Source organism: Impatiens glandulifera, chromosome 1 (assembly GCF_907164915.1).
Source record: "Impatiens glandulifera chromosome 1, dImpGla2.1, whole genome shotgun sequence".
Classification (NCBI taxonomy): domain Eukaryota; kingdom Viridiplantae; phylum Streptophyta; class Magnoliopsida; order Ericales; family Balsaminaceae; genus Impatiens; species Impatiens glandulifera.
The window spans coordinates 157,127,113-157,147,373 of NC_061862.1; the positions used below are offsets into that span (position 1 = coordinate 157,127,113).

The 20,261-nt window shown below is 31.1% G+C and overlaps 1 protein-coding gene across 1 annotated transcript; it reads left to right on the forward strand.

The window, feature by feature from the left end:
* The first annotated feature begins 7,214 nt into the window (after positions 1–7,214).
* On the forward strand, positions 7,215–8,519 carry LOC124912692 (F-box/kelch-repeat protein At3g23880-like). The gene has a single exon (XM_047453344.1). The coding sequence runs from the start codon at positions 7,334–7,336 to the stop codon at positions 8,504–8,506; it is 1,173 nt and encodes a 390-aa protein (XP_047309300.1). The 5' UTR covers positions 7,215–7,333; the 3' UTR covers positions 8,507–8,519.
* Positions 8,520–20,261: the final 11,742 nt, after the last annotated feature.

Consider the following 20,261-nt stretch of genomic DNA (forward strand, 5'->3'; position numbering starts at 1 on the left):
GTTTGTCTGTTTGAAATAAAGTAGGGTGATGATTTTATTAAGAAAGTTTTTTGGAAAATGGTTTTAGCAATATTTTATGTATTCCACGTATTAAATTTATTACTGAAAATGACTATAAATTCTTGTTGTATTTGGTTCATGCCTGCCCTTATACCCGAATTAGGGCTGCAAATGAGTCAAGCCGAGCTCAAATTTGCTTGAGTTCAAGTTCGACTCAATTAAGTATTTATTAGTTCGACTCGAGCTCGAACGAGTTTATAAATTTGAGCTCGAGCTCGACTAATTAACGACAAGTTCGGCTCGACTCGAAAACTTGAACAAAAAATAAATTTCGAGCTCGAATTCAAACCAAAATTTTTAAAATGAAAATGTCAAACTTTTATATCTATTCAACATTCAAAATATGATATTTTAAAATGAAAATATGAATCATCATAACCATTCAAAATTCCAAAACATTATATATAAAAGATTTTTTTCCTTCTTTTGGCCGAATTTCTTAAAACAAAAATAATAAATGAGAGATAATATGAAGAAATGAAATAATCTCATGTGATCGAGCGAGAGAAATAATGTAAGTGAGAGATAATATGAAGAGACGAAGAAACTCTTGTGAATGAGTGAGATAAATAATGAAGATGAGTATATGATAATGTTGTAAGGGATTAAGTTTTGAATTTTTAACTTTTAAAAATAAGATATAATAATGTGGATTGTGAGCCTAAGATATGGAATTTGAAGGGAGAGAGTAACCAAAATATTTATTTTAAATTTTAATATTAAAATAAATAAAAAATATATTAAATATTATCAAACTCGAAAAGTCAACGAACAAGTATTATATGAGCTCGAATATTAAACGATCCGGCTTGAGTTCGACTCGAACTAGGTCAAAGTCAAGCTCAAATCAAACTTTTACTGAGTGGCTCGCGAGCGGCTTGACTCATTTGCAGCCCTTCCCCAAATTGAAAAAAATTTGTGGAATCTTGTTTCTGTAGAATATATAAGAATTATATCGAGCCACGGAGTATTATTGGGGATTTTAATTACTACTACAATTGAACCGATTTAAATAATGGAAGATATGGTGCTAGGATAAATGAATTAAATGAATGACATTTGATTGATTTGATAAACAAGTGCGGATTATCTAAACTCAAGCCTAAATGATGCGAATTTATTTGGTCAAACAATTGGAAGGTAAAGCAAATATTTGTTCCTCAATTGACAAAATTCTTTTTTAATAACAGTTGGAAGGATTTGTTCTCAAATGTTATTGCTTTGACATCAATAGGATCAGATCACAGCCTGATTTATCTCGATGCAATTCCAAGCCAGATAAAAGAAAATTGAGATTTATTTTTGAGAAGTTTTGGACTTATAAAGAGGAGGGCAGACCAATTGTCAAAAATTCCTGGCAACAACTAAATCATCTCAATGGCTGTATTACAGCTCAAGAGAACCCCAAGAGAACAACTAAAAATCTTTTGGATTGAAACTTTAATATTCTAAGAAAATTCAGAAGAGAAATTGATTGACTGAATGTTGAGTTAACCAAGGAGATGAACATTAAAAGATAATTTTTCTCATAAGATAAAGCGATGTAATTAAAGGAGAATATCAAATTTCTTTGGAATAGGGAGGAGAAGTATGATCTATGTTGGTGGATGGAGAGATGAACTTGGCTCTGGGCAAAATTTTGGATGAAGTGAAAATAAAAAATGTAGTCTTTGGAATTAGTGCAACAAAAACTCTAGGACCATATGGTTTCACATGTACTATTTTTTCATGATTTTTGGATTGTTATTAATTTTTCAATGTGCAGGTTGGGTTGATCCAAAAAGTTTTTAGATCAAATACTATTCCAAGTGAGTTTAATCTAACAATCATTTCCTTAATATCAAAATGCTTAAATCCAATTGAGGTTAGTCAATTCGACCTATTAGTTTGTGCAACTTCTATTATAAGGTGGTTTAAAAAATTATCACAAACAAATTACAATTTGTAACTCCCGAAAAGTTGGGTTCCGTGGAAAAGTTCGAGGTTGGAGAATTTCAACCTCGTTTGCGTGTCAGAAAATTTCTTTTAAAATAAAATATTATTTTTAAAAGATATAGTTGATTCCTGACAATTTTTTAAAATTAATTTAAAACAATTAATTTCGGGATTAAATTTTAAATAATTCGGAGATTTAAGGAATCAAATCACAATTTGATTTATTTAGAAATACATTGGTTTAAATTAATTAAACATAATTAATTTTAAAAAGATTATTTGTTTTGAAATAGAGTCGTCAATTGATTTTTTTTTTGAAAAATCAATAAAAGTTGGCGTACGTATACAAATGTATCGACTAGAGTTTTCTTTTAGTTCGTAGTTTGGTGATACTCGAGAAAGGGTTTTCGCTCTTCATTCCCGTACCCGTTTTAAAAACGGTTTCTACCTATAAAGTTAACTTTTTTGAAAATCGGTTGTATAACATTTTATTTTACCGATTATTCTTTCGGTCCTAAGCATGCATAAGGTTTGTGCGTTATTTAAATATTGAAATAATAATATTTAAATGCTGGTAGATGTTGCTGATGATTACTTATGATGAAACACCTGAAGTAATATCAGTCATTTTTAAAGGCATTAAAGTTTAGAAATAAAACATCAAACAAGCCTTGGGCAAAATATATTTTGTGGAAAACATTTCAAAATATTTTGAAAAAATTTCTAATTTTTGGGATTTTTAGAAAATGGTTTTAAGGGTTCAATATTACAAAATAATTTTGGGTTTTGAAAAGTGGAACCAAATAGACCTTAGGACCAGAATCCTAGGCCTCGGGTTCGTTTTTCATCGATCGAGGTCAAAAGACTCTCGGTCCAAGTCAAGGAGCCTCTTGGTCGAGGCTCGGGATCCTCGGTTTGGGTGTTGGGGTCCCTTGGTCTAGATGCTAAGGACTCTCGGTCCTTGACTGAGATTATCGGTTTAGGTATATAAACCTATCGGTATGTGGTTAGCTTGGGGATAGATTTATCGGTCTAGGTGAATAGACCCATCAGTCCTAAGTTAAATCGGGGCTAGTTTTACCGGTTTGGGTGCATAAACCCATTGGTCCCAAGTTAGCTCGGGGCTAGGTTTATCGGTTTTAGGCTAGAGGAGTTCTCGATCCTATGCTAAGTTCATCGGTCTGGATGCTAAGGATTCTCGGTATTTGGCTGAGATTACCGGTTTAGGTGTATAAACATATTAGTCCAGGGTTAGCTTAGGGATAGATTTACCGGTCTGGGTGCATAAACCCATCGATCCTAGGTTAGCTCGGGGCTAGATTTACCGGTCTTAGGATAAAGGAGATCTCAGCCATATGTTAAGTTCATCGGTCTGGGTGTATAAACCCATCGGTCCTAGGCTAAGGGATCAAGAAAATAATTTTAATTTATATTATATAATTTTATTAAAATATTGGTTTGACCCAACCAATTAGGATAACTCAAGGGTCAAGAATTTTTTTAAGTTTCAATTTTTATAAAAAAGTAATCGGTTCAACATGTTAACTTTATATATTAAAAAAATATCGGTTCGACATTTTAGCTTCTTAAATTCAAAAACAAAATATCGGTTCAACATGTTAATTTCTTAAATTAATATATATATATATATTCAAAATAATAACTTACTAAATTAAAAAAAATATCGGTTCGATATTTTAACATCTTAAATTAAAAAAAATTATCGATTGAAAACTTTAATTTTGTTTTAAATGATAAATAATAATTTATTTTGTTTGAAAAAACATAAAAATATAAAGAAATTTGGAATTATAATTTCGACCTAAAAATAGTAGGATTGAGAACTATAAAATTACACTATATTGAATTCTATTAGAATTTTAATTCAAATTCTTAAAATTAAATGGTTTACCAAACTTAAGAATTTGAATTGGATCCTCCAATTCCATTTCCAATTCCAATTTCAGAGTTACCAAACACACGTAAAAAAATTAATAAATTTTAAAAATAAAAATTTAATTTAAATATATTAAAATAATAAGTATTTATTAAATATTTTAAAAATACAAATATTATATATATAAATATAAAAATATTTTTTAATTGTTAGTCATATAAATTATATATGTATACACAAAATTATAGATATCAATCAACAATTTTAAGTGATTTAATGGTTGAATGTTAGTGTCACATAATAGAGACCATTGTTCAAATCTCATTAGGTACAAAATTTAAACTATTAAAAATATTGATGGTTAATATGTGAAATAAAAACGTTGGTTTATCGAAATGAGGAGATGGTTGGATGCGAATGATATTTGGTTAAAATTTGCAATGAAATTGATGGGTGGGTAAACGACATTCACAAAATTAGAGGTCGATTGGGATGGATGGTTAAAATATGCAATGAAATTGATGGGATAGGAAAATGACATTCACGATATGGAAGGAGATGGTTTGTTATTTGTTGATTTGACCGAAGTGAAAGTGTAAGGTTATAAGATTTGAGGTCAATTGAGGTGGATAAAAATATAGAATGAGATAGTTGATTAGTCGAAGTGAGTATGTCACACAATGAGAGGTTGATTGAGGATTGGTGGGCTAAATTGAGGGTAAAAGAGATTGGTAATGTACCAAAGTGAAAGTTTAAGGTCACGGTATCAGATGTCCGATTAGGGTGTGGATAAATGTGAAATGAGATGGGTTGGTCAGTCGAAGTGAGGATAAGTAAGTCGGATTTTGTTTATTGTAAAAATGTGAGGAGATGAATTGTTTGACCGAAATGAAAGTAAAATCTCGAGATGAGAGGTCGATTGAGATTAGTGGTATAAAAATGTGGAATGAGATGGTTTTAGTTAATAAATGTAAGTAAAATCACACTATGAGAGGTCGATTGAGGATTTGATGGGTAAAAGATATTGATAACGTTGAAGATGGTTGATTTGACCGAAATGAAATTGTGTAAGGTCACCCAATATGAAATATTGATTAGGGTGTGGATAAATGTGAAATGAGATGGTTAGTTATCCGAAATGAGGATAAAAAAATCAGGTTGTATATTGTAAAATATGTGAGGAGATGGGTCACGAGATAAGAGATCAATTGTGGATTGGTGACCAAAGTGAGGAGTAAAAGAGATTGGTGATGTTGGAGATGATTTATTTGACCAAAGTGAAAGTGTAAAGTCACGTATGAGAGGTCGATTATTGGGGTGGATAAATGAGGAATGAGATGAATGTATAGCCGAATTGAGGATAAAGAAAGTTTCATTGTATATTTTAAATATGTTTGGAGATAAGTTGTTTGAAGAAGTGAAATCAAGGTTTCGAGATGAGAGGTCGATTGCGAGCTGATGGATAAATGTGGAATGGGATGGTTAATTAGTTAAAGTAAAAGTAAGGTAACGATATGAAAGGTCAATTGAGGTTGATAAATGTGGAATGAGATGTATAGTTAGTCGAAGTGGGGATAAAAATATCGAATTGTAAATATGTGAGAAGATGAGTTATTTGATGAAGTGAAATTAAGGTCTTTGAGAGAATAATGGTCGACTGTGATTGGTGGATAAATATGGAATGAAATAATTTTTTATTAGTAGAAGTAAAAGTAAGGTAAAGAGATAGAGGTCGATTGGGAAAGAAATTGATATTGCTGGTTAAAATATGCGAGAAGATTAGTTGTTTGACCGAAGTGAAAGTTAAAGTTACGAGATGAGAAATCCGATTTGAATTGGTAGATAAATGTGGAATGAGATGGTTGATTAGTCTGAGTGCTTTAAGGTAATGAGATGAGAGGTCGATTGAACATTAATTGATGTTTGTGCTGATTTATTAAGCCTGATGGGCTAAAGTGAGGGTATAAAAGAGATTGGTAATATTTGAGATTTTTTATTTGACCAAAGTGAAAGTGTAAGGTCGCGAGATGAGAAGTTTATTGGAAAAAAAAATATGTGAGAAAATGAGTTGTTTTACCAAAGTAAATAAATGTGAAATGAGAGTGTTCTATTTTTTATTTTAATATATTATTTGTGATTTATTAAAAAAATTAACATTAAATACATATTATTATAATTTTTTTATTAAATTTATTTTGTTTATATTTTTATCCGTTTACATCGTACGGGAATTTTTCTAGTTTGAATAAGTTTAATAAATATATTCAAAATTATGGCCCTCAATAATACATGTTTTCACGACCTTAATTAAATTAATGCATTAATTTGACGGAAAAATCTCTTTTTGTTTGGCCCATGAGGATACTTGAACTCTACTTGCTCTTGTTGCCTGCTCCTCCGTCTTCTGTTTGTCACGAAAGATTATGCCTTTTCAAACTCCAATGCTAGGAATCAAGCGTTTTCGATAGATTTGCTTTATCCGGTATTAAACGAGAGCTACGAGCAAATAGAACACCCTTCAGGAGTATCAATACCGTCACATGAATCGTAAATGCATGAATGTGATGAACCAAAAATCATAGCAAAATAAGAAATAAAAATCCTATAATCATCTCGGATTATTTAACATTTTTTAGGAGTAAATTAAAGAAATGACAATGGTTGATTAACTAAGATTAAGATTTGAATAACTATAATAAAGATATATATATTTGTAAGTTTTGATTCATCACGGTCAATCTTACCTCGCCTAAATGGAAAAGGAGATGATTAATTTTTTTGTTTAACTATAAAAATATAAAAAGAATATTCGCACGATTACCTAAAATTTAAATAAACTCAGATAAATAATATTCTTCATGATAATTATTTAATAAACGCGCTCAATTCATAACTCCCTTATTAGAACATAGTTTTAAAGGGAAAAAAAAAGTTTTTAGGTTGTTCGTGATATTTTAACATTCTCTTTTAAAAAAACAAAATAAATAAATAGTGGTTTTAATACCTGAATTTTGAATAAATTCGTTAATATATTGAAAACAATTAATTTATATTAATTTTGTTCAATTGTAAACAACCTTAGTTTTACAGAATTATAGAAAAAAAAAAAGACTAAAAGTGCTTGATTCTCTTGATGATTTAACTTTTCTTGTTTTGTCCAGAGAAACAAGAAAAGAAGTTTTTTGTTTATATGAAACACATCAATAGTCTTTTGATTATATGAAAAAACATATAGGAAACCCTAAATCTCGGCAAACGTTCATATATTTAGTAAAAAAACATCATATTTTGTCAGCGCTTTGTCCGGAATTGATCAGTTGAAATAAGTGGGATACGCAGTCCCCTACATAACCCTCATTTCTTCTCACTTTACTTTTCTCTTTCATTTTTAATCTCTTCTAAATCAATCTGGGCACTCTGAATCGATCGCCGATTCTATCCATGGATCAAGAGAGAAAGCAGGGCAATTTTATTCAAACAAGTTCTACTGCCGCTGCCGATTTAGTCACCCTTGTTAGCTCCCTGCCTCCAGAAATGATTACGGAAATCTTAAGCAGACTTCCAGTCAAATCACTTCTCCAATGCAGGTGCGTTTCCATATCTTGGAATGCTTTGATCGCTAATCCCATATTCGTGAAGAAGCATCTCAAAGCTTCCCAGAATCAAGCACAACTTCTTATGAGACGGGTTTTAGATTGTGATGTGAAATCCTATTATATCTCAGATATTCTGAATGAAGAATGTCCTATTGCACATTCATTAGATTTTTCAATCATACCCTCAAATTCTGATCTATGTATGACTGAAATATGGATTATGGGTTCCTGTAATGGGTTGGTATGTGTAGCTATAGATGAAGTTGAGATACTTTTGTGGAACCCATCCATTAGGAAATCCAAGACACTGCCTAGTTGCGGCCTTAAAAAGCGTACAAGTCTGTCCATTCCAAGTCAGTTCTTTGCATATGGGTTTGGCTATGATGAACGTAATTCCGACTATAAGGTGATAGTTATTAAGTCTAATTCAAAAAAATTCACTGGCCCTTTCTCAAATGAAATAAAGATTTACGGGTTGAAGAGTGGTTCATGGAGGAAGGTTAAGAATTACCCTCAATTCTGTCCATTGGGTGAGAGGGGCATGTTTGTGAGTGGATCACTTCACTGGGGAGCAAGTATGGAAACGGGGATAAATAATTATCAGGGTATCCTCACTTTCGATTTGACAGAAGAAACTTTTTCTGAAATATCACAACCATGTTTTGGGGAAGGAATTTTGGATTCATTGGTAGGAGTTTTAAGTGGATGCCTCTGTATGCTGTTTAACTATGGTGGGAAGAAATTTGACTTATGGATTATGAAAGATTATGGAAAAACTGAGTCTTGGACTAAGTTGTTTTCATTACCCTTTCCAAACCGAATTGATTTCCACAGTTTTACACCATTGTATATTTCCAAGAAAAATGAAATCCTTATGCAGCTTGGAAAACAATTGGTGTTGTTTAATCTGGAGAATAAAGTGGTCACAATTTCTTATCCAGGCATTAAAAATGTAGACAATCATTTCATTGAAGCTCTCACTTATACTGAGAGTCTAGTCTGGCCTTTTCCTGAATGATGTCATCAACAACAGATCAGACGATGGATGAAATGGTAAAATATTACTTTTATTTAGATTCTTTGTTATTTAATTACATTCATTAAACTTATGTTTTACTAATTAGTTCATATGATTTGTGTGGTCTCGAGAAAAATGAGTTTTTATTTGAAGTTTAGATAATCGGTGATTTTATATGTTGTATATTTGTAGGGGCGAGTAAAATATGTATTAATTTGTGAACTAATCTAATCAATAAAAAGTTATAAAATGGATTGGATTAAAATTTACAATTTATCTCATTGTAGTTAAAATGGGTTGTTAGAGTCTTACTAGTGTTATGGGAAAATAGGCAATATGAAGAGTTTGAAATTTCTTACCCTAGATAGATACTTGTATAATTCTTTTTTCAATAATTAATGTTTTGCATACTGTCAGTTGTATGATAGACTTGAGAAAAAAGATGATAGTTTTTATCTTGTTCTTGGGCTAAATTTATCTCATGAAAACTTCAAGATAGGTAGACATAGATTCATATAGTGTCAAAGTTAAGTTTTTTCCATGATCACTTAGTGTGCATTGGACTAGTATGACTTGAAGTTTCATGTCATCTTCTTACAAAATATAAGTTGTATTACATTTTAATCTTTTTCTAGGAGTGTTAATTTGGAAAATATGATTATAATTTGATAGAGAATTTCTTGGATTCAAAGGTTTATATTAAAGAAATATGGATAATGTGGACCTTATCACCATAAACAAAGATATGTCATCTCAAAATCTCAGAACTTGAAACTAGTTTACAGTTAACATATCTATAACTGAATTAATATTGTATCTTTTTGCTTGACTATGTGTAAAATTTTCTTTTATTCATGAATAGTGTGTGATCAATAATGCTACATAAACTTTATGTTTTATTTGGATCATATTAATTTGGCTTCTATTTCTTTATTCTTGATGAAAAACTATTAACCTGTAAGTAATGATGAGTGATTTCTTTTTTCCTTTGGTATTGCAGATGAGTTAGTTTTGCAGTCTGAATGAAGAAAACAAGTGACGATGACGATGATAATAGTATTTGCCTTCTTAATGTGTCATACAAAATGACTTTGGAAAAAATGAAACAATGTTTACTTTTCTTAAACGTGTTACATTTTTTTTGTTGTTATAACTTTGATATTTGTTTTTGACAAACTTGTAAACTGAAGTGTTTCAGTAAACTTCATTTTATTATGTCTTTATCTTACTAAATAATGATTCATTACTATGATTATTATAAACAATTTTATTATTTCCTTCTTTTTAATTTCTTAAGGTACAACATAACAAAAAGTCCTTGAAATATTACATATGTATATTGATTTTTTTGATAATTATTTAAAATATTAAGTTAGTAATAAATATATATGATTTATGGCTTAGTGTCACAGCCCATTAGTGTCACGACTCAATCTAGGGGATGTCGATGCTCATTAAAGTCTTGGCCTCATAGTGCGCTAATCTTCTTAGCCCAAGGGGAGGCCCAGTTGCCTAAGTGGACCCAATGAATGTTCTAATTAAGGAAGAGATTAGAAGATATTCTAAATTAGGTATGAATATTCTAATTAAGGAAGAAATATTCTAAATTAGTGTAATTAAATTGTAATTGGAAGACAATTCTTAATTTAATACGTTGTAAGTTCTATAAATGCCTTAGAGATATTACATTGAAATTATCAAGTATTCAATATACAATTTTTATTAGAATCTGCGTCGATCTAGCTTAGTGCCACACATGTCGAATTTCATCCCGTGACAAGTGGTATCAGAGCAAGGTTGTACTTCCGTATTCAAGTTGCAAGAGATGAATTCAGATACTATCATTACTAAGGTTCTGACCTGCCAACATAAGAACAAGGGATCCAAGAGGGATAAGTCCATCGAGAGAGGTGCTGCCATGGAAGCGCGGGTGACCCGACTTGAAGAAGGCATGAGTGAGCACCAAGAAGCTCTCGAAGTGTTTAGCAAGGTGGCCGATAAAGTGACGGTGTTGGATGAGAAAAGTGAATAGTTAGAGAGTGAGGTCATGGGATCATTAACAATTTGAATTTTAGCATTCGTAACAACGTGCTAGGATCGGTTCAAGGGCGATTAATGATATCCGGTAGGAAATACTTGAGACAATCCGAGGAGAAACCCATGCGATGATCGACGCTCTCTAAAGGGAAACGATGGGGAGGCTCGATGCGATGGAAGGTCGGATTTGGTGGAATGGAGGGGATCATAGAGGTGCAGCACCTCATCGGATGGATGTTCCCAAGCCAACTCCATTCAAAGGCTCGAGAAGTGCAAGGGAAGTGGAGGACTTCCTTTGGAACATGGAGAGGTACTTTCGAGCATCAATCATATTCAATGATCGTACCAAGTTGGAAATAACACCATTCTTTCTTATAAAGATGGCATTATTGTGGTGGAGGAAGCGGGAAGCAGATATTGAACGAGGTACATTGAAGATGGAAACATGGGAAGACTTCAAAACCAAGTTCAAGTGTCAATTCTTCCTAGAGAACGCCGATTTCGAAGATAGGAAGCGACTAAATCAACTTGTGCACAAAAGGACCATCAAGAAGTATGTGAAGGAGTTCCATGAGTTGATGCTCGAATTACCTAGTCTAACGGAACATGAGACCCTGTTCGCGTTTGTTAATGGCCTAAAGACTTGGGCGCAGTTGGAGCTGCAAAGGGCCAAGGTGCAAAACGTCTCCGAGGCAATTACAGTTGCAGAAAGACTGTTAGAGCTCAAAGTGTATGTCAACAGGCCGAAGATCCTCAGGGATGATGAGGAGGAAGGTGGGGGAGACCGCCCACATGATAAGGAGAAAGGTGGGGAAGACCACCCACCCAAGAAGGGACATCCACACAACAACTTAGGAAGGCAAGCCGACGAATCGGGTAATCGAATAGCCTGTTATATTTGTGGTGCTCATAATCACATAAGTTTATGTGCCCGTTTAAGGGGAAAATGTTGTAGCGGTTAAAGGAATTGAGTCCTCTGATGAGGAAGAAGAGACTCAAATAGGATCCTTAAGACTACTCAATATTGTGAAGGCTAGTATTGAGGAACCGATTAAGGGAACAAAGAGGGGCTCAATGTTCGTGGATGCCTTGATCGGGGGAAGGTGCATCAAAGCACTAGTGGATACTAGAGCTACTCACAACTTCATGCATGAAGGAGTGGTTAAAGCGTTGGGTCTTCGCATCCACCCAACAAGAGGGACGGTAAAGTCTGAGTACAACAGTCAAGTTGGTAATCGAGGAGGCTAAGAAAGTGCACACCAGGATCAGAGACTGGAATGGGACAGTCTCAATTACATTAGTCCCTATGGATGACTATGATGTAGTGTTGGGACTATAATGGTTTGGTCAGGTACGCGCTTGCATAGTTCCTCATTCTAATTCCTTAATTATTTTGGATCACGGAAAGACTAGAGTGATATCAACAAGAAGAGAATCATAGGGTATGTGCATGTTCTCGGCAATGCGATTCAGTCGAGGTTGCAAATATGGGAAAGAAACATTTGCCACTTTTGCCAAGATGGATGCTGGGGACGGGTCCAAGGGAGAAGAAGTACCTAAGGAAGTCCAGATAGCGTGTGTCGAAGCCTTCGAGGGGCTCAAGGCCAAAGACACCACACAACCATCAACTCCACAAAGTTTGACCACATGTTACGTTGGTCAAAGTCAGTCCGCCTTCACTCTCGCCAAATCCTTAGGAGAGAAAGCAGATCTTGCTCGGGCATCTTTGGATGAAGACACTAAGAAGGTGAAGAAAGGGGCAGATCTGAAGAGGCATACAGTCGGATTCAAGGAAAGGGACCGAGGAATAGGGAAATTACTCTACATCAATGTAAGTCTCTACAATCTTTGCCCAAGTGGCTCGTGCGCAAATACGAGGGACCGTTAAAAATTCGTGGGGGAAAGGTCTATCTGATGTCGAGAATTTATAGGAAAGAGAGGATCTCTTGTGTCAATTCAGGTAGAAGATTGAAGAATATTGGTCCAAGGTCGAGTTGAGGACGACCACGACTTAGGTGGGGGAGAATGTCACGGCCCATTAGTGTCACGATCCAATCCAGGGGATGTCGATGCTCATTAAAATTTTGGCCTCATAGTGCGCTAATCTTCTTAGCCCAAGGGGAGGCCCAGTTGCGTAAGTAGGCCCAATGAATCTTCTAATTAAGGAAGAAATTAGAAGATATTCTAATTAAGGAATGGATTAGAAGATATATTCTAATTAAGGAAGAAATTACAAGAGATATTCTAAATTAGGTTGGGATATTCTAATTAAGGAAGACAATCTAAATTAGTGTAATTAAATTGTAATTGGAAGACAATTCCTAATTTAATACGTTGTAAGTCTTATAAATACTTTAGAGGTATTACATTGTAATTACCAAGTATTCAATATACAATTCTTATTCTCAAGTTTTTTCTCTCTCTAAGTTCCTCTTGCATTGTGTAAAAGGGCTTACTAGCTAGAATCTGCGTCGATCTAACCTAGTGTCACACGGGTCGAATTTCATCTCGTGACATTAGTACAAATTTTGAAAAGACCAAAATAGCTATTTGGGTCATAGAATTTTTAGTTATTTACTTGATTTAAGGCTCACAATTTTAATTTTGCAATTTGAGGCTTGAATTTTCAAATTTTGTACAAATATGATCTTGAGACTTCATTTTGATCTCGTTGCTTAGAGTGTTAATTTGACAAATATGATATAATTTGAGTAGGAAATTTCTTACACCGAAAGATTTGATAATTTGGATTAAAAATAAACTTATCTCATTTTGAATTAGAAAAGGTATAAGTGATAAGTTTTTAAGTGGATGCCTTATGTTATTTAACTATGGTGGGAGGTTATTTGATGTTTGGGTAATACATGATTATGGAAAACTCAGTCTTGGACTAAGTTGTTTTCATTACCTTTCTAAAGAGTCCAATGAATTTTCAATGTTTTACACCATTGTATATTTCTAGGAAAAATAAATCCTTATTGTATTTGGATCACAATTGGTGTTGTTTCATTTGGAGAGTAAAGTGATTAGCAGTTTCATATCCTGTCATTAAACATTTCTATCAATATTACGTTGAAGCCCTCACTTATATTGAGAGTGATTCTTTATTATTTCATTGCATTCAGTTTAACAAAAAAAAAGTCTGTATTTTACATAATTTGTGCGAATTTGAGAAAAAAGAGTTTTCGTTAAAGTTTAGATAATCGGGGATTTTATATGTTGTACGTTTGTAGAGATGAGTAAAATATGTATTAATTTGTGAATTAATCCAAACCAATAAAAAGTTATAAAATGGGTTGGTTCCAACCCAAACTATAAATATGAATTTGATTAAAATTTTTGATTCAAACCATTTGTAATAGAAGTGATTAAAATGAGTTGTTACAGTTTTACAAATGTAATGGGCATGTGAAGAGTTTGGAATTTTTCACCCCTAGATAGATACTTGTATAATTATTTTGTCAATAATTAATGTTTTGCTTACTATGAATTGTATTCTAGACTTAAGCAAAAAGATGACAACATTTTTTAATCTTTTTCTTGGACTAAATTTATCTCATTAAGACTTCAAGATAGGTAGAAATAGACTCATATAGTGTCAACGTTAAGTTTTTTCATGGTCACTTAATGTGCATTGAACTAATATGACTTGTAATTTCACGTCATCTTCTTACAAAATATCCAGTTGAAAATCTTGTTGTTAAAAGTGTTAATTTGACAAATATAGTTATAATTTGTGATATAATTTTTTTTTGACTGAAAAGTTTATATAATAGAGATCAATAATGTAGATTTTATCATCATAAACAAAGAAACACTCATGGGATTCACTAGGGGTAAGTCTTTTTTTTTCTTTCTTTTTTTTAAGGAAAGAATTTGTCTTTAATCTCTTAGGAACTATTTTTGTCACTTCATCTATTGAGTTTGTAAGTCTATTTTTATTAATGAATAGTGTGTGATCAATAATTTACACAAATTTTGTGTTTTATCGATCATATATGACTTCTACTTCACAATCATTGATGAAAATTGTTTTAATTTGCAAAATTTGATGGGTGGTTTCTTTTTTCTTTAATATTACAGAAGAGTTAGTATTATTTTTTGAATAATCTCGTTGAACGAGAAAGACAAGTGAAAATGGTGATTATAATAGTCTTTGTCTTTTTAATTCTTCATACAAAATGTCTTTAAAAACTAATTTTACTCTTGCTGTGTTATATTTTCTTTATTGTTATAAATGTGAATTTTTCTTTCTTATTTTTGTACTTGTAAACTGAATATATAATGTAAAGGTGTTTCTTATTTTTAGTACCTCCATTGTCTTTCTTTTTACAATTTTATTATTATTATTATTTTTTTTTTAAGGTGGTACAGTATAGCAAAAATTCCTTCATCAACTACATAAGTATAAAGATTGTTCTAATAATTATTAGAAATATTAAGTCGGTCAAAAAATATGTATGATCTATGGCTTAGTACCAAATTTGAAAAGGCCAAAATAGTTACTTGGGACTTAGAATTTGAGTTTTTTTTATTTTTTATTTTTTTTTGCTTGATTTAGTGCACAAAATTTAAATTTTGCAATTTGAGGCTTGAATTTTCAAATTTTGTAGATATATTATAACCGAAGTCATAAACTACCTGTCATAAACTACCCAACGAGTGAGTTAGACCATCTTCAACCGAAAAATCTATTTTGGTATAAATATTACATCAAACAGTAATTCTTTTTCAACCGAAAAATACATTCTCAAACCCAAAAAATTCTTCCTTACATCAACTTTTATAATTAATATCACTCATATATTTTACAATATTACAAATTACACCACAATATTATTTTAAATTTGAATGTAAATTAATTATAAAATAGTAGAGTGTACGTACTAATTTTATAAATAAAATTTATTAAAAAATCAAAAATTATAATACACGAGCTAAAAAAATAAATCTGAGATTGAAATAAAGAATTATTCGTACAAATAAAAAGGAGATAAATTTTCAAATGTTAGAATTTGTGTATTCCTCCCACAAATGATCAATCAATGCAATTTAAAGTACAATGTGATCATCTTTATTTCTAATTTTTTATATCGAGATATGAATTCTTTAAATCGAGTATATTCATCTACTACCGTTTCAACCTCCGGTGGTAGTGTTTCCAACTCAATCTCAATTGGTACACTTAGATCACGTTCATCCTCCACAATCATGTTGTGCAAAATTATGCACGTAGTTATTATATCACGAAGCACCTATTTTTTTCAATAACGCATTGGTCCTGCTATAATACCAAAATGTGCCTGAAGAACTCTGAATGCACGTTCAACATCTTTTCTACAAGCTTCTTGTTTCATTGCGATTTTTTTTCTTAACCATGTGGCTCATTAATTGTTTGTACAATGGTATAGACCATTTTGGATATATGTTATCAGTTAAATAATAACCCATGTTATATTATTTTCCTTGAATTACATAATGAGCTGGAAGAGCGATACCTTGAGTTAGATCCGAGAAAAGATGAGATGACTCTAATACATTGATATTGTTGGAGTCGAGCAAGCCGAAATAAGCACGCCATATCCAAAGATCATAATTTACTACGGCTTCAAAAATAATGGTAGGCTTTCTACTATAGCCTGCATATTACCCCGACCACGCTGTAGGGCAATTTCTCCATCTCCAATGCATGCAATCTAAACTCCCTAACATTCAGAAAAACTACGTTACCAATATAAAGAAGTCTAAAAATATCATTAGTGGCAGGTCTATCAAATATCGTTCACTAAATACCTCAACTATAGCTTGACAAAACCTTTTCATGCTTTCAATAGTAGTAGACTCCCCAATTTTAATATACTCGTTCGTAGCTTCTGTTGGGACACCATATGCCAACATATGAAAGACACTAGTCAATTTTTGTATTGGAGATAATCCAAGTCTTCCAGTACAATCCGCTCGTTGTTGGAAATAGTGATCATGATCTTTGATTGTATCGACAATCCGAAGGAACAATGATCAAGACATTCAATATCTTCTACGAAACTTGGCATTACTATATAATGGATTATTTGATAAATAATCATTGTACAATCTACTATGAGCAACCTGATGCGAGGCTTGATGATTTTGCTGTTAGAGAAGTTGTTAAATGATCATGTTGTTATTAGCAATAACATGACATATCACTTCTTGTTTTTTTAAGAGTATTTATAATGAACATATTATCATCATCAGAAAAAGAAGATGAATTGCCAAATTCAAAATTCATTTTAGAGAGATTAAAATGTATGATTAGAAAAAAATGAGAGATGTATCAATAGTTTGAGCATATGATATGTATTTATAGTATTGTATTTGAAAGGTGTGAGAATCTTTATAGTGAATGGTCATTTAAATTCAGAAAATTTAGATATGTGAAAATCTTTGTATTGAATGGTTATTTCAATTCTAAAAATTGAGAGATATGAAAATCCTTATAGTGAATGGTCATTTCAATTTAGAAAATTGAGAGATGTGAGAATCTTTATGGTAAATGGTCATTTCAATTCAGAAATTTGAGAGATGTGAGAATTGTTGTAATGAATGGTCATTTCAATTTAGAAAGTTGAGAGATGTGAAAATCTTTTTGGTGAATGATCATTTCAGTTAAGAAAATTGAGATGTGTGAATCTTTGTACTAAATGGTCATTTCAATTTAGAAAATTGAGAGATGTGAAAATCTTTGTGGTGAATGGTCATTTCAATTCAGAAAATTGAGAGATATGAAATTTTTTGTAGTGAATGGTCATTTCATTTCAAAAAATTGAGAGGTGTGAAAGTGGAAGATTTTTCACTATAAAATAAATCTCTATCATATCTAACTTGTTGTAAGAATGTCGATCTGATCAACTTTATATAACCAGGATGAAGTTATTATTTTATGTCAGGTTTATATGGAAATTTCTCAAGACCTAATTGTTGGGGTGTACCAATTAGGGCTGCAAATGAGCCGAGTCGAGCTCGGATTTGCTTGAGCTCGAACTCGACTCGATTTAGTATTTATTAGCTCGACTCGAACTCGAGCTCGAACGAATTTATAAATTTGAGCTCGAGCTTGACTCGACTATTTACCTATAAGCTCAGCTCGACTCGAAAAGCTCGAACTCAAGCTTGAATTCAAGATCGAGTTCGAGCTCAAACTCAAGCTCGAGCTCGAATTCAAGCTCGAACTCAAACTAAAATTTATTTTCAAAATTAAATATCAAACTTTCATACATATTCAACATTTAAAACATAATATTTAAAATTGAAAATATTAAAAAATTAAAAAATTATAACTATTTAAAATTCCAAAATCATAATAATCCAAAAGGCATTCAACCACAATTACTAGTCAAAATTCTAAAATATAAAATTCTAAAATTAAAGTACAATACTATATAAATTGTTTGAACATTCAATATATTAATATTTTTTAAGTCACGTTCTTCAAACATAGCACAAGTACACCTACGTGCATTTAAGCTTAAAAATAATTAATATAAAAAATACATGTTAAAACAAATAACTAAAATTTAATTTACTTTAAGGTTTAAGGGAGATACGGACAAAAACAAATTCAACCTATTTTTTATTAAATATTATTATATATAATTAAATTATTTGGGTACAAATATAACAAGAATTTATTGACTTATTTATAGAAAGAATCTATTAATTTATTTATATATTATAATATATTATTAATATTATAAATTCATTTTTTCTCACAATATTATATATAATATATACTAACCTTTTTTATCTCTTCATAATATATATAAAATATATACTAATATTTTTTTATTTTTTATTATATATAATATATTAATATTTCAATATTATATATAATATAATATTGTTTACCATAATAGTGTTTTTCTATATAGATCTATGATCAATATATATTAAAAATATTTTTCTATATAGATCTATGAACACTATTAATATATATAATAGTATTTTTTCATATAGATCTATGAACAATTAATATATAATAGTGTTTTTTCATATAGATCTATGAACGATCTATATAAGCACAAATTTACTCATAATACAAAAAAATCAAAGTTATTTAAAAGTATGAACAATAACTATAGTAGAAATGAAAATATATTTTAATTTACCTGTAGGTTTCTTGTGAATGAATGATAGAAATAGTGTAGATGAGAGATAACATAAAAAAATGTATTAACCTATTATGAATGAGTGAAAGTAATGATGAAGACGAAAGAAGAAGAAATAGTGAAGAACGAAGAAGAAGAAGAAATGGTGAAGATGAGGAAGAAGAAGAAATGATGAGGAAGAAGAAGAACAAGAGATGAATAGTCACTTATGACTAATACATTAGTAGGGTTTTGTTTTATGACAATATAATATAATAATGTAGATTATGGGCTTTCTATATGGGCTTTGAAAATAGAGAGAAAAAAAATTGTTTTAAATTTTAAGTTTTTTTTATATTAAATAAATAAGTATATTATATATTATGAGGCTCGAAAAAGCTCGACAAGCCGTCGAGCAAGCATTATATGAGCTCGAGTTCGGCTCGAATATTAAACGAGCCGGCTCGAGCTTGGCTCGAACTCGATCAAAGTCAAGCTCAATCCGAACTTTGATCGAGCGGCTCACGAGCGGCTTGACTCATTTGCAGCCCTAGTACCAATCATCTGATCGATTTTAGTCACGTATATAGCAATCGTTCAATGAAGAAAAAATTGAGCATTGGGAGGTTCGCACCAAAAGATCAATGCAAGCGCGAATTCAAACAATCGAGAAAACAACTAAAAGACTACATGCATGCATAAAAGTAGTAGAAATATATATCAAAGCGGTGCTTCAAATGAAGATATAGTAAATATCCACATTTTATATAATATAATTTTTGTTTCTCACTTTGTTGTTTATATTAAATTTGATTAATCTTTCTATAACTTGTAGATGTATAAAGAAAAAATATTGTTTACACAAGATCCTAAATTCAAGTCCAGATAAAAAATATGATCATGTTTGAGATATTATTTAAAAAATTGAGAAATTTAAAGATGGTAATACAAAGGCAAAGAAAAAATAATTATTTGGTCATTATCCCTCATCGGAGTCAGAAAACCCAACCCCCAAGTTAGTGAGACAAACATCCCCAAGTATTTCTTCATTTTCTTTAAACTTAGACGACTCGAATAATGTTGTTGGTGATTCTACATCAAAAAAATCTTTTGGAATGAAGAAAGTCAAACTGAAAAGAAAGATGATCGATGATTCATCATCGACCATCAACACCGTGCAAAAAGCCGAAAAGACACGCATTCTGGATAAAAGAGCTCAACAAGTCCAATTGAATACATTTCAAACGGATACATTTAGTTAATATTTCAATAATATTGGAGGAAGCAATGTTGATTTGCCGAATTATTAAATATTGGTTGTTTGTTTCATAATTTGTAATGTATTTTTATTTTATTTTTTTTATTTGTGTATTATTTTAATTTATGAAGTACTTTATTTCAGTTGTATGTTATATTATTTTAAAGTGTAATGACTAATTTAATAATAGTTTCAATGTTTTTTTAATGAGATAAATTTATAATTTTTTTAATGTGAATGTATTTTGTAAGTTTTATAATTTTTATATAATTATATATATATATATATATATATTAAAGAAATAAAATTATAAAAAAATATTTATTATTAATAA

Coding starts and splice junctions, on each gene's coding strand:
- LOC124912692 (XM_047453344.1), top strand. CDS start 7,334: ATGGATCAAGAGAGAAAGCAGGGCAATTTTATTCAAACAAGTTCTACT.